The sequence below is a fragment of the Artibeus jamaicensis genome, unplaced genomic scaffold (genome assembly GCF_021234435.1).
Source record: "Artibeus jamaicensis isolate MK-2021 breed Jamaican fruit bat unplaced genomic scaffold, CSHL_Jam_final scaffold_2172, whole genome shotgun sequence".
Taxonomy (NCBI): domain Eukaryota; kingdom Metazoa; phylum Chordata; class Mammalia; order Chiroptera; family Phyllostomidae; genus Artibeus; species Artibeus jamaicensis.
Window position 1 is genome coordinate 93,587 of NW_026522031.1, and position 14,566 is coordinate 108,152.

The 14,566-nt window shown below is 48.4% G+C and overlaps 1 protein-coding gene across 1 annotated transcript in view; it reads right to left on the bottom strand.

The window, feature by feature from the left end:
• CREB3L2 (cAMP responsive element binding protein 3 like 2) overlaps nt 1-13,857 on the bottom strand; it is a 102,759-nt gene extending 88,902 nt beyond the window's left edge. Inside the window, exon 1 of the mRNA XM_053656622.1 lies at nt 13,348-13,857. Within this exon, the coding sequence (XP_053512597.1) occupies nt 13,348-13,449 (102 nt within the window). The 5' untranslated portion in view covers nt 13,450-13,857. The remainder of the gene's footprint in view (nt 1-13,347) is intronic.
• Between the last annotated feature and the right edge of the window lie 709 nt (nt 13,858-14,566).

The following is a 14,566-nucleotide window of genomic DNA, read 5'->3' on the forward strand; positions in this document are numbered from 1 at the left end:
GAGTGTTAGGTTTGCAAGACAATGCCCAAACCACGGAGCCACTCCAGCCAGGGCTCATCGATTTTTTTTTTCTTGCAGTTTAGAATTCAGCAAGGGTTTTCTTCCTATGCTGCCCTGAAATTGCCAGAGTAGAAACATGGAGGATAATGACCTAACATCTGCTAAGTGGTGGTCACGGGCCCAGCATGGAGGTAGACACTTTACTTACCTCATGTCACTTGTCCTCTCTCAGCCTTGTGAAATAGTCTCAGAAACGTACCCAGAGCAGCGAGGGCCAGAACACTACTGTCAGCCCAGAGTCATTCATTCACTCACTCATGCAGCAAATATCTTACTGCATACGTATGGTGTGCTTGGCTCTGGTCTGGAAGCTTCCCAACGAGGGAGCCTCTGGCGGGCTCCCACTGGGGGCTGGAGCCGACAGAGCGCTGGGCTGTACTCAGTCTCCTCCGTGACTTCAGTGCCACGGGCAGACGTCCCCACTGCCTAAGAGTGCCGGCCCACAGGGTTGGGGACGCAGGGAACAAATCACTGTCAGCGGTCATGAGCGCTACAGAGTTCGCGCTGATTGGACAACGCCTGCCTTTCTGAGCAACGCTCTCCCCGCCCCGGTGGGGGACATTCAGAACCCCACCCCAGAAATAGGAAGGGTCGGAATAAGAAAGCTAAAAACAACTCCTGTGCAATCCGTTCAACCAACCGACCTCTCAGCTGGGCCAGGCTTAATTCCAGTTTCCTCCTATACATCTGTCTGTATCTCAGTGAGAAGCAAACATGGTTTCAACCCACCTCGTGATTCTGTTGTGTCAACACAGCTGGAAAACAAGTGGTTTTCTCGCTGCTACTTTTCTGTTTCTCTTCCCCATCACACATGAAAATGCATAGGTTGCTAGGGTCAAGGGGGGCGGGTGGGAGGGGGGGCTTCAGTTAGAACAGGATGTCCTGGAGCCCCAGGCTGGCAGGTGTGTCCTCATCTGGGTTTGGTTGTGGCCTCCTCGAGCTCCTCAGCCCCCGGCCCCGAGGCTTTCCAGCTGTTCCCAAATGTAGGTCAAGGCGGTGGGAGGGCCCTGGGAAGAAAACTTGCAAATCCAGAGCAGAACCAGAAAAACAACTCCTGGCTGTGCCGCGGACACAAATACCATCTGAGGGTAGGAAGAGAAAACTCCTAGCTACAAAGTACAAAGCTGGGCTTTACAGCAAACATGGTATTTCCCCCACTCGACCCCACTCCTTTCCAAAGGATGGTGTCCGGTGCCCAAGCCATTTATAAACGGGGAGGAAGAAGGGAGGGTAGTTTGCACCAGATTTCAACTTTTTCATTGTATTCTGAAATCTATAGGTCCTAAACTGTTTTAAGTAAGTTTTCGTTAAAAGAACACAAAAGCACCCTACACATACACACACTCACATACATGTATGTTTAAGGCTCTTGTGGGCCAATTTGGCTGCCTGGTCCACTCCAAAAGGAAGCTTGCCTGTGCCTAATTTTAAAAAGCAAAGTTAAAATCAAAAGCTGCCACAGGTAAACCCGATCCACAGCCCCAAAGCCCCTGAGGGCGGCACTGCTGGCGGAGCAGGCTGTGCCTGGTGGGCAGAGAACAAGGGGTGCCTGGGAACGCTCTGACGGGCTGCTCAATCTCCCGCGAACCTAACACTGTTCTAAATAACTAAGTCTGTGTTTTTTAAAACTTTGTAACACAGGTGCTTCAACCTCACGACATTTTGTTACTCGAACAATGTGATAAAAAATACAAGCTGATTCCCCGCCAGCCAAGCGATCCATAAAACCAACAGGACAGCCGAACTGGGGGCGGGCGAAGCTGCTTCCCTCTGGGCATCAGGAAGCAGAATCCCCGTTACTCTCCACCCGCCCCCCTTTCCTAGACCCTTGTGTCCATCGGTCCTGGTGGCAGAGCTGCTCTTCCTGTGCCTGACCCTGACCTCCCTGGGTGACAGCAAACCTGAGATAAAAGCAACACCCCAGATCCAAGGCAGCAGAGAGCAAAGGTGAAGCCAGCCCCCAGCACGCCACAGGGAGGGCTGCCCGCGTCTGGACAGAGGCCCCTTTGTAGGTCCTCAGAGCCAGGCCCTGCTTTCTTGGAAGCTGCACCATTCCTTTGAACCTTCCCTCCACTGGAACGCCCTCCGACTCACGTCCTTATTACAAAACTATGTGTCCTCACCTGCCCTTCTTATGCCTTAGAAAAACAGGGGGAATTAGGGAGTTTTTTCCCCTGTTTTTCTGCCATTTGAATATTGTTGATGTCTCTGTGACTGAAGTCATGTTTGGTGACTGATGCTCTCCCAGTGGACAGAGCCGTGAGAACACACAGAGAGGACAAGGCTCAAACCGTAGAGCCATTTGGACTATCCCACCACTCTTTGACAGGTGTGAGTCCAGAGACCGTTCTTTTGCACACCCTGAAGCCTGCGAACCGTAAAGGGCATGTGCACAAAGGGACACGCACACAAAGTCCTCCTTGCAGATCAGAAGGGCAGCAGAGACACATGGACTCAGCCTGGAGAGAAGGACGAAGAAAGGGCCCTCCTGAAACGGCAGGCGCCAGCATTCCACGGGCCATTTGGAGGGCTGACGTTAATCTGGAGCGGGAGAGGCAGCGTGGCGTGCGTACCCACCGGGCCTGTTTCCTAGCCCCCGCCCTTCTGCAGTTCCTACTCTCGTCGGGAAGCGAGGTCTCCGCGGCCCAGGCACAGTGCGCATAGCACGCCCACGGGCGCTGACCACAGGGAGGCCTCTGTGGCCGAGACGCAGGTACCGAACTGCACAGTGCGCACACACAGGACTTGGCGTGCTTAGTGGTCAGCCGGAGAGCACACCCAGCCCTTGATCTTGACCGCTCTGCAGCTGTACCTCTGGCTTTTGGATCCTGTGGTAGGGCTGCCCTGCATTTTCTCCACATCTCCCTGCCGTTCCTTTCGGAGTTCCATACGCAGATTCTTCTTCCCCTGCTAACCCTTCAAGTGTCCCCAGGGCTCCAACCTTAGCCTTTCAGTCACGTTGCTCACTCTCAGCCTGACCTCTCAGGACCCTCTGACGTGAGACGTTAGCTTCACTTACCCTCCACTAGGCTCAAATCCACATCCCCAGTCCAGACCTTCCTCCAGAACTCCAGACCCACGCTTGCACATCCACTGGGTTCTGATGAACACATCAGAATTGCCACGTCCAGAACAGAACTCACGATCTCCCCCACCACACTCATTTCTCCTGCAAATCAGCTGATACCAAGTCAGAGAACAGGAAGTCTCCTATGTCCCTCTGACATCCTGCTGGGTCACCAAGTCCCCAAGTCTAGCTTGTAACCCTATCTTGTGCTTTGTGCCCCCCACTGTCTGGTTCAGGTCTTCGTGGTTCATCTTCTACTTCACAGATGAAAGGGCCAGCAGATTATCTTGTCGCCTTAATTCTCCCCTCCAATCCATCCTTTATAAGCACTGGGGCTTCCTTTCTAAAAGGCATTTCTGAGCCCTGGCTGGTATAGCTCAGGGGATTGAGTGCAGGCTGCGAACCAAAGGGTCTCCGGTGGATTCCCAGTCAGGGCACATGCCTGGGTTGTGGGCCAGGTTCCCAGTGGGGGGCACATGAGAGGCAACCACACACTGATATTTCTCTGCCTTTCTCCTTCTCTTCCCCTCTAAAAATGAATAAATAAAATCTTAATAAAATAAAATGCATTTCTTTTGCTACCCCTTTCTGGTTAAAAGCCTTCCGCCTTACTACCCACCAAAGGACGTCCACATGGTTAACAAAACAAGCAAACCTTTACGATCTTGTCCTATCTTCCAACACTCCCTGCAGAGCACCCTGCTCTCTAACTACATAAAATTCCTTGGGATTTCCAGAATCAACCAAGATGTTTTATACATTCCTACTCAGCATCTGCCGTTCCCACCTGCTGGAGAGCTCCTATGGATACTTCAGAACCCACTGCAAATATCCTTTCCTCTGGGAAGTATTCCCCAACCCCCGGTCTCCTTCAGAATCGTTACTCCACTCTCTGTGCTCCAGAAATACTTGGAATACAGCTCTAATGCAAAATGTACACCAGGTATTTAATGACTGGCATTGAATGACCTGTTTACGCACGTTCCTGCCCCCTCCACTGGGAGAGCCACAAGGTCAAGATCGCACATCCTCCCGCCTTGAACATGTGCAGGTTTAGAAAAGCAGCTCATGGAGTGTCTCGAATTGGGAGGAAAGACCAGCTGTGGATGCCCCGAGAGGAAGCGAGAAGAAGGAAGGAGTCACTAAAGACTGAAGCTTTCAAACTCTGTGATCCGTAAACATGGACTGAAATTTCTGCTGCACACAATCGGCCAGTGAAAAGCACCTTCCTCACAAAGCCCGGTTTCCTCCAAGTTTTCTGAAAACATCGCCTTATCAGTTTGAATCCTGCCGGCTCTTTCTCAGCCAAAAGGAATTTCCCTTTAAACAAAAACTATTCAGACATTTCCAAGCTATGAAACGTTAAAAACCAGGATTTTCCACTCAGACAACTAGGAAACTGTTTGTGGACCTTTCTTCCCCCCCAGACTTCTCTTATGTGCCAAGAAGTCTGAAGAGAGATTTTTTTTTTCTGATGTTAAAAATATGTTTCCTACCTCTCTGTTTTTCCATTCTTTATTTTGTCTGGGTTTTACTGAAGCAAGGTTTCAAGTCGGAAAACAGAAGCTACAAAAAATGCAAAACTACACCTGCAGATGAACTGAGTTGCCCCAGTGAAAGAGGCAAAGCACTGAATTTTGTTTTAAGTCACCTATTTTTTTTTTCTTAAAGCGACTTTCCAGGGTGGCAGCAGGATGCTCGTGGAAGGGGACCTTTGGGACTGTGGAGCACAAACAAACACGGCATTTTACAGGTGCACACTCTGAGACCAAGGACGGGAACTAACTTGGACTAGAAAGAGCTCACCCATCCCGACGCTTCAGGCTCCAAAAAAAACACCTCTCTGCCAGGAGCCACTAAGAAGAAGCAGGCACAGACATGTGGGTGGCTCAGAGCAACCCACCTCAATTCTTAAAAACAAAAATGAAAAGTCATGTCAGCAAACTTTAGATAAATAAATTACTCCAGAACAGAGCGATTCAAAGGCAAACAATTCAACGTGAGGTGATTGTAACTGAGGCCGGCAGCAGTTAAACACACGAGAAGAACATATGGTACATGAGCTAAGAAGTTACGTCTGACTTTTGCAGTGACCTTCCAGAATCCTAGAAAAACATCGGACGTGCCACTGGAGAACGGCTCAATGGGTTTCCCCAGCCAAAGAAGAAGCACAAGCCCAGACAAAAAAACACAGCCTGTGTCTGGTGAATGCTATTGATTCTGGAAACCGCTGTGTCCCAGTCACGACCCGGGAGCTTCTCACAGGTCTCCACTGCAGGACAGCTGAGTCATTAAACATCCCCTGAGATAAATGGGGTGCGGTGATTGGGGGGATCGAAGTGCACCATAGCTCTTCCTCGACTGTGAAACGCATTGTGACGTTCCAAGAGTTACCCTGCTGGAGCCGGTCTGCAGCTAATGAGGGCCCGGAAGAATCCTGGGTCATACTCCAAAGATCTCCCACTGTCTGTCAAGTGACAAGTAACACATATAAAAGATCTGAAACCATCTGTACTGAAGTTGGTAGAGGAGCCCAGGGGAGCGTTCAGGGAGGACGTAAGGCCACGTACCAAATGCTCACATTTTAACAGGTAGTAAGGAGGAGAAACTAAACCCACCAGAGCGAGTTACAAGAACGAGTTGCAAGAGAACCCGGTGGTCAGCATCGCCAAACATTCCCATGAGGCCCAGCAAGTAAGGGCAGAGGAAAGACTGGATTTAGCAGATAGGGAGAAGCTGGAAGACCTGTAGCAGAAGAAGGAACCAGAAAACACAGGAGTCGGTAGGAAGTGAGGAAATGAAGGCGGGAGCTACTGACCACTGGTTGGAGCAAAGCTGGCGGTCAACGAGAGAGAAAAAATGAGCAAGGATGAGTAATAGCATCAGGCAAACACGTGTTCAAGGCAGAGACCCGTGTTTAGTGCAGAAGGTAAGGAGCTGGGGCGGAAAGGAAATGAGGATACACGAGAGAGAATAATTATAAGCCCCTGTGTTCCTGATGATGTCAGGCTCCTGTGGACCCAGAGAGAAGACATTGGACTTGGCAGACAGGGTAGAAAAGTGTGTCTGCTATGATCCAACCAGTGACATGCCAAGATACTGAGACCCAAAGAGGTGAGGTAATTCATGCAAGGCCACCGGAGAACCAGGGCCCTGCATACCAAGTCTACATGGCTCGAAAGCCCACCCTTTCCACAATGCTGCCTTCACCTCTGCTCTGGTGGAGAACTGGGGCTGTTCTACAGGCCTCCTTCCCCATCTTGTTCTCCCAACCAAACCAGGAAAGAGACTGACATGGAATTACCCAAATCACTTTATACTAAGATTTCAGATTTGCAAGAAGCATTCACAAGAATGCAGAGTGTAGCCCTGTCTGGTGTGGCTCAGTTGGGCAAAGTCTCGCAAAGTGAAAGGCTGCCGGTTCAATACCCAGTCAGGGCACACGCCTGGGTTGAGGGTTCGGTCCCAGTCAGAGAGCATATGAGAGACAACCAATCGATGTTTCTCTCTCTCTCTCTCCCTCTCTCTATCCTTCCCTTCCCCTCTCTCTAAAAATAAATGAATTAAATCTTGAAAAAAAAAGAATGCAGAGTGTAAAAACTGTATTAATAAAAAAGGCCAGTGAGCTTATCCAAGGCCATTCTCCAAGACGGCCTCACTCTAATTAAAGTGCACCAGGCAGTTACCACGAATCTCTGCGCTTGGTCCAGCACCGTGGGGTACGGAAAAGACAAAGTCACATCTCCTGTCCTTGAAGAGCTTGTGTTCCTGCTGAGCAAACTGTTTACTGCTCTGGGTTTCAGATCCTCCACAGATAATCCTTCTATGTACCTCATGGATAACCCTGACAATGCCATTCAGGGAAAACCTGAGGTCACTTGGAACTTCGCTTGAAAGAGCCTGAGGGCATATGATGAGCAGGGAGATGGAGCAATGGGCTCAAGGTCAACACAAAGACCATGGGTCTCATCCATTCTTTTCAGTTCTAACTACAGAGGTAGGGAATGTGGGCCCTGCTCCTTCCTTCATAAAACCATTCACGGGCACCCTGCAGTCATAGGCCCTGTGCCCCACCAACTGCCCAGCCAAGGCCCAGACCGGCTTCCCAAGACGGTCAGCAGATAGGTCAAAGCCATGCCTGAGGCAGGCGGTTCGAGCTGCAAAGAGGCACACCCGTATCAATATTGGAATAGCTACACGCAACTGGAAAAACAGCTTCTTTGAAAAATGGCATTGTGCTGATGTGAGCTCATGTGAAGCTCGAACAGAACAAGGCATCCTTGTCCTGCACGGTGAGCATGACCGTGGGCTCAGCTAGTCAGTTACCTTCAGCCCTGACAGTGGACCCTGATGCTGAGCATTCAGATGCTATCGTTAATTCCTGATTTCCTAGTTAGTGAGTTGGGACACAGCAGCACTCTCTCCGTGGTAACCCTTGCATGCGTTTCAGAGACTGTTGCCATCTCTACCACCTTCCTTCACTGGGCACTGTTAGCACAGTAATATTCTCGGAGCTCTGCAAATGGCACAGTATTTGGTTTAATCTTTTGCTCCCAAGGCTGATCGTGGATTTTAAAACATTTTCTATTTGCTGGTCCATCTTTGTGATGAAAACAGCCATTGGTTGAACAAACACATCTTTTAGTTAGGGAAAGGCCTACCCACCCAGACTATTTTACTAATAGTCATGACGGACAGTCACTCTGAGCCTCCAATAGCTCCTCCCTCCCCAGGTGACTAATCTAAGCCAATCATGTAAATCCCATTCCAGCCATTGATTTACAAATGGTCATGTGATCCAATCCTCGCCAATGAAGCTCAATGAGAAATTGGCTGGTGGGCTTCTGAAAAGTCTCTTCCATTTTAGGACGGAACATGAGGAAGATGCAACCTCTCTCTCTTCCTCTGGGTATCGTCATTTTGAATTCAACACCAGTCACTCATATGCCTATGAGTAGCCGTCGGGTTGCACCAACCTAAAGATGAAATCTGCATATAGATTGGAATCTGGGTGCATGATGATAACACCGAGGAGTTGCTGAATCAGCCAAACAAGTAGCTATACTCCTAGGCCCCTTGCAACATGGCATAATCATTTATTTATTAAATAGGCAATCTGGATCGGTTTTCAGTTACTTGCAGCTGCAAGCATTGTAATATACTTCAATTATTAATCTAGGTGCACTGCCTTGGTTCTCCTGCAAGAGCAACTTCACACAGAGTATTATCACTCAGGGATCTTCCAAGAAAGAGGGCAAGCACAACACTCTCACCTTTCAGGGCTGTGCCCAAGTCCCCCTTGCCCCCCAACTCAAGTGAACACCATGAGAACAATTTCAGACACAACAGTATAACAGGTCAAAGATTTTTTACCAAGCCCATAAAAATCCTTTAGATCATAGATTAATAAGCAACACGTGTGCAAGGTTACTTTAGGAATAACGGCCACACGCATGGGATGGTAGAGGGGCAGTAAGGGCTCCCCTTTTACCCAACTAGTGCCTTCAACTGTCTGTCCCTTTGGAGATTCATCCTTTTGACCTGAAGTAACTATTGTCAAAGAGTGTAAACTTATCAACTCTTTCCTGAGAGCAAAATTTCAGAGGAAAAGCTGGGGAGAGAACATTGTTACAGCGAGCACTGGGGGAGGAGGGGGGTGGTCCCAAGAAACAAGGGAAACAGGAAAGGGGCGAAGGGGAAACGAGACGAAGCGAGGGCCTTGAAGACAAACAACACTTACTTCACAGCTTTGCCTCCTCCTGGAAATCATTCCTTGTACTCAGTTTGTGGAGCTCAGGTGACCAGAGGTAGTGGTGTTCTCAAGCCACAGGGACCCAGGTTTCCCCCCAGAAGCCCACCGGAGCCCTGTCGGTCTCTGGGCCAGGTGAGAGGAACGGGAAACCGCCAGCCTGGGAGATCGGCCACCTCCATTCTGGCGATCAGTGCCGGACACGGAAGCCAGATGGCCTTCACATCCGGACACCGGGCAGGTTGGACATCCCCGCGACGCCCCACCTATGACCATCAGGGATCAGTCATTTCGCTTGTAGGCCCAACTGGATGCAAAAGTTGAGTAGCAGAACCACTAAATCATTTTAGAAAGAACTGGATTGATAGGAATTTTGTACTTAAAACAAGCAGGATTGTTGTTATCTTTGCAAAGACTTGGGTTTGGGTGTTCCTATAGCATGCTTTAAAAAAATGAAATAAAATCACTGCCATAATGGACAAAATTCCCATTTTCCAGATTGCTAAACAGAGACATAAGGAAGTTACTGAAAGTAAAATAAAATAAATAAGAAAATTACCAAAATTGCAGAGTTTATCATACACAGACCCAGCGTTAATCCTCCACCAGGAAGGCCCCGCCCCACCAACCATGCCAGCTACTCTGATGGTCACCCAGGGTCTCTACCCACTGGAGGGGGGTGTCGATCGTTAATAGCACAGCGGATTCCCTTCTCCCCTCAAGGAAACTCAAGCTAAAGTTACCTCTAGTCCAGTTTTATGCAGTGTCTGTAAATTGTCATTTTTCATTTTCTAAATACATCCAGGAGGTTAAAACCCAAATACTACTAAGGGATAACGTGTAAATAATTCCTCCCTCCCTCTCCTGACTTCATAACAGAAATTCTGACTTAAAATTGTATTTGATCATCTCTATAGAAACTATTTTTAAGCTTCCAGAGGAAGCCCAAAGCTCTAATAATTCAGGATCTAACAGGCAAGTCCATACTCATACTCTTCTGTGTTTCATTATTTCATATACTTTGAGCCTATGTCCTTCTGGACCGAGAAGTCTTCTTCGAAACTAAAGAAATGAGAAAATCATTGCTCCTGATGGCCCCCAGACAGCCCCTGAGAGACCTTAAAATCCCTGCCTCAGGCTACTTAAACCTTCTACGCTTTTAAAATCACGTAGGTGACAAGGGCATTAGCAATCCTGCCTGCGGTAACTAAGTCCCCAGTTGAGCAAATAGAGTGATCACGCTAGGAAGGCTTGGTGACTGTCACTCTCAGTTAAACATTAGCTGCCTTGGGGCTCTGCAGGTTTGGATGGCCCAGTCATCGTCTCCCATCCTCAGACTCTGTTCTTGCTGTTTAACTCTGGATGCTTCATTCAATGAGCAAAAGCCTGGGCTTTGAAGGCAGGCAGCCTTGCATTTAAATTCCATCAGTAATTAGCTGTGGGACCTTTCACCAAGTCGCTTAAGCTCGTGAAGCCTCAATTTTCTTAATTGTAGAATAAAAATAATAAAAATGACTCTTTCATTGGGTCATTAAGAGGGTTCGATGGTATAACTTTTGAGAAGCACTACATACAATGCCTTTCAGGAGGACCAACGACATGATCCATGGGACTCCGTGCAAAATGGAAAGTTGGAGCCCCCTGTCCCGAAGCCTTTATGGATGGCAAGATGGCGACAGGAGAGCATCAGACCAAGGCCCGTGGGCTGCACAGGGGGCAGCTCATGAGGCCAGCCCTCCCTTTCATACCATACGTACTCAATAGACGGTAGCTGTTATCGTATCTTACCACTTTCCTAATTGACCGCTGTGCCTTACCCTCCCTGCAGACTCTTCTGTCTTTACACAATGCCCAACGCACTGAACTGGGAACGTTTTACCAGGTCATTCCGAACACAGGCACTGTGCCCCAGAAGTTAGCCATACTTATGAAGAAAATAACTGATTGAAATGAGGGGAGTCTAAAACAGAAAATACCGTCACAGACCCATTCCCACCGTAGGGCCTTCACTCTGGCTTTTCATCCTGCTCGGCCAACATCCTCCCCTCCTTCAAGCCTTTGTTCACATCCACTTCCTCTCTGGGGCTTATTCTGATTACTCAACTCAATAGCCTATTTTGCCCTTCCTCCATCTCCCTCACCTTGTTTTACTTTTATTTTTCAATAGCACTTGCATTGTCCAACATACTATTTTAGGTGGGTCACTTGTTTATCTTCCCCTGCACACACACACACACACACACACACACACACACACACACACACATACACTAGAATGTAAGCTTCTTAAGGCCAAGAATTTTTGCCTGCTTTCATTCACTCGTGTATCACAATTGTGTAGAACAGTGGTTGGCACACAGCGGGCATTCAATAACTATTAATCAAAAGAACAAACAAATCTTTGAGTGAATGCCTAATCGGGCTATCTTTTTTCTACCTGGAGGTCAGTCCCTTCCACATTATGGACAAATGGCAATAATAACCAGCTCCGCAACTGGATACCCGACAGAGTTTAAGAAACAGATGGGGAAGTTATCTACTTTCAAATCTCTGCCAAACCCCTTTTAGTTTAGAAGGAATATAATCCAAGCGTCTATGCTACTAAACCCAATACCTCTTTCAACACTAATTCATATACGCAATTTACTGGCAATGACTTGAGACAATTGTGAGTGGTATTTTCTACGAGTGAAATCTGCAGAAGAGAAATGTGTCCCTAAGTGATGAACATAAAGTCATTTAAAGAAAAATCAGGAGAAAAATAATCACACATCACTGCTTTACTACAATGACACAGAAAATCCCAGCCCTTCATACCAAAAGGAAGGTTAGAGCCCTGTTCCTGCAACAGTGTGGGAAGGTGTGAGAGCCAGTCCGAGCTGTTCTGCCCGGAATGAATGTCACAGTCACAGGCACTATCTCAAACTCTGGCCTGTGATCTCACCCGCACAAGCCCCAGAGCCCAAGAAAGGAAATGTGGACGCCTGTGCACACTTCATCCCACTGGTTCAGAGACAACCCCCAAACTGTGACATCGGAGCTGCTAGATGAGACAACCCTCAGTGTCCTTAAGAACAAAAGAGAAGAGCTGTCCTCCCCAAATGGTTCAAGTGCAGTCCATGTCAGGAGAAACATCTGGTGCATCCAATTATCAGAAGATCTCTGAGGGCCAGCGTGCTCTGAGTTCCGCACTGACGACAGGAAGCACGTCTGGGCCCTCCATCCAAATTGGGCCCACGCGGTCTGCGGGCTGGACCCATGGAGCAACGCCTGGCAGCTCACACTACACATCTGGCTTGTGCCCCAGCATGAACTACCATTCCCTCTCAGCCCTGCACTCTGCATTTTTTAAACAAACCATTCTCAGCCACCACAAATGCTTTGGTGGGAATCACAGGGAGGCCCTCATCCCTTTTCCCAAAATAACGTCGGGCAGAGGCAAAGGCCAAAGAGGTGGAGCCTGCAGGCCATTTTGCAAAAGTTTCAAATATCCTGGCACTGACCCCATTAAAAGAATCATGAAGGGGAAACAGCCAAGCCTCTCGTTTTCTCATTAGTGTTGTCTTCTCTCCCTCCCTCCCTCTCTCTCGCTCTCCCCCTCCCACCTCTCTCTCTCTCACACACACACCCCTATGCATTTATTTTAAAAAGAAACAAAGATTTCACAGTCATTAAACAGTACTGGCTGCTGAAAATAAAATTTCATTTTGCATATGTAAAAAAAATTGGAATTGAAAACTCTCAAAGAAATGTCTTTGCTCTGTGCCAGCTTAATCCCCAAAGGGATCTCAGACATTAGACTGAACAAGGAACTGGTGAGCTGTCCCACCTTCTCCACGGACTTTCTGAAATATGCAGCTGCCTCAGATTTTCCAGACTCCTCTGCTGATCTTCCCTCAGAAGAGGGAGGAAGCAGATTTCTCCGCCATACAGTCAAAGGAGCCAAATAAAGCAATTTTCCTCCTCATTCGATGGGGCCTTATACACACACACACACACACACACACACACACGGGTGTTCTTGTTGAAATATTAATAAGGAAGTAAAGGAAAAGAAAGAATATGACAGGGAAGGAAAGAAAATGCCACTTAATTTTGTTAAGGATTTAAAAACCTTCCCACAAAAATCTAACTAAAAACAGAGGCATATTATTCTCAAAATACCTTACCCTTCTCCCATTTTAACATATTGATAGCAATAGGAAATGATAATGCAGAGGTGAAAAAGCTTGGGGGGAAAAGTAAAAATGTCTAAAGCAAAAACATTGTCATAACTAGTATTGAGAGTTAAAAGGGGCCAGCTGCCCACCTTTAATCAGACGGAAGAACCACGCCTCTTCCCAGACCTTTTCATTCTGGGCATACTGCTTCCCAAACACTTCCATCCCAGTTCCCTTTCCCCAGCTGTTCCTCTGCTGACAGCAATCCCCCTATCAAGCCGCCCTGTCCGCCCCACCGCCCGTGTCCTCACCGTGTGATACATGAGAGCCTCGGTGTCCCCGGGCTCTGACAGCTCGCTCAGCTTGCGGTCCCACTGCAGGACGCTCTGCTCCCCGCTCTCGGGCACCTCCATGGTGGTCCGAGGCGCGACGGGCCGAGGATGCTGAGCGCAGGAGAGGAGCGTGCAGAACCGCCTCGGAGGGCGAGATCCGGCTCCTCGCGTGTGTGTGTGCGCGCGCGCGCTCGTGTGTGCGTGTGGCTTATGCACTTAGGAAGGAAAAAGTTCGCTCCCCTGCCAGAGAGAGAACTGCCAAAGGCTCCCCGTCCGGTATCCTCGGAGATCTGAAAATCCCCTGACGAGACAAGCTGTCGAGGAATCGGGCTAAGGCTGAAAGGGTTAAAGCAGAGTGTGTATCCAAAAAGAAGATAAGAGAACAGCTCTCATCCCAAGAAAACGCCTTTTCGTTAAGCCCACTTTCCACTACTGCTGCAGACACAAACTTTGAGACTCCCCAGAGAGCCTCTCAGCTTGGTTTCAGGACCCACCTACGACTCCAAGACCCACCTATGACTCCACCTCCCTCCAGGGAAATGACCAATCGGATACTCACTTCGCCCGCTCCACCCAATCACAAGTCTTTTTCTCCTCCTGTCCCGCCCCCAAAGTCAGGGGCCACGGGATGTCTGGGCCCAGGCTTTGGAATGTGGGCGGGAGGTGCCTTTGACGTCATAGGGGAACTCCTCCAGCCCGACCTCCGGCCGCCGCCGTCTGCAGTAGCGGACCAATAGAGTGCTTGAGCTCTGGAGCGATAGCCTGGCGTGGAAGCCAATGAAAATGGGGTGCCTCGGAAGGACAGCCAATCGAATAACGACAAGAATACATTTTTATAAAGGAGGAGGGTGAGCTCAGTGTCCTCTCGGAGACTCCCCAGAAATTAGCAGGCGCATCTGGAGGAGGAGGGAGTCGCTCTGCGACCAGATTTATATGTTATTGTAACTATTTTCCAGCACATTAGCTCACTGGAGTCTTTCAGGATTTTTAAAATATGAATTACGTATTATACAAAAATATAAAAATTCTCCATTACGCTTGAATTCGTATTAGCACAGTTCTAGCAACAGTGCTAATTGCCTCTTCTTCACAATTTTCGCCCTTTTTGTTATGCAGCATTTGCTGCTGATCTGTATTTTATGGGCTTCACTTTACTTTTACTTATTTTTACTTTCACTCACTCAAAAGATACTATTGA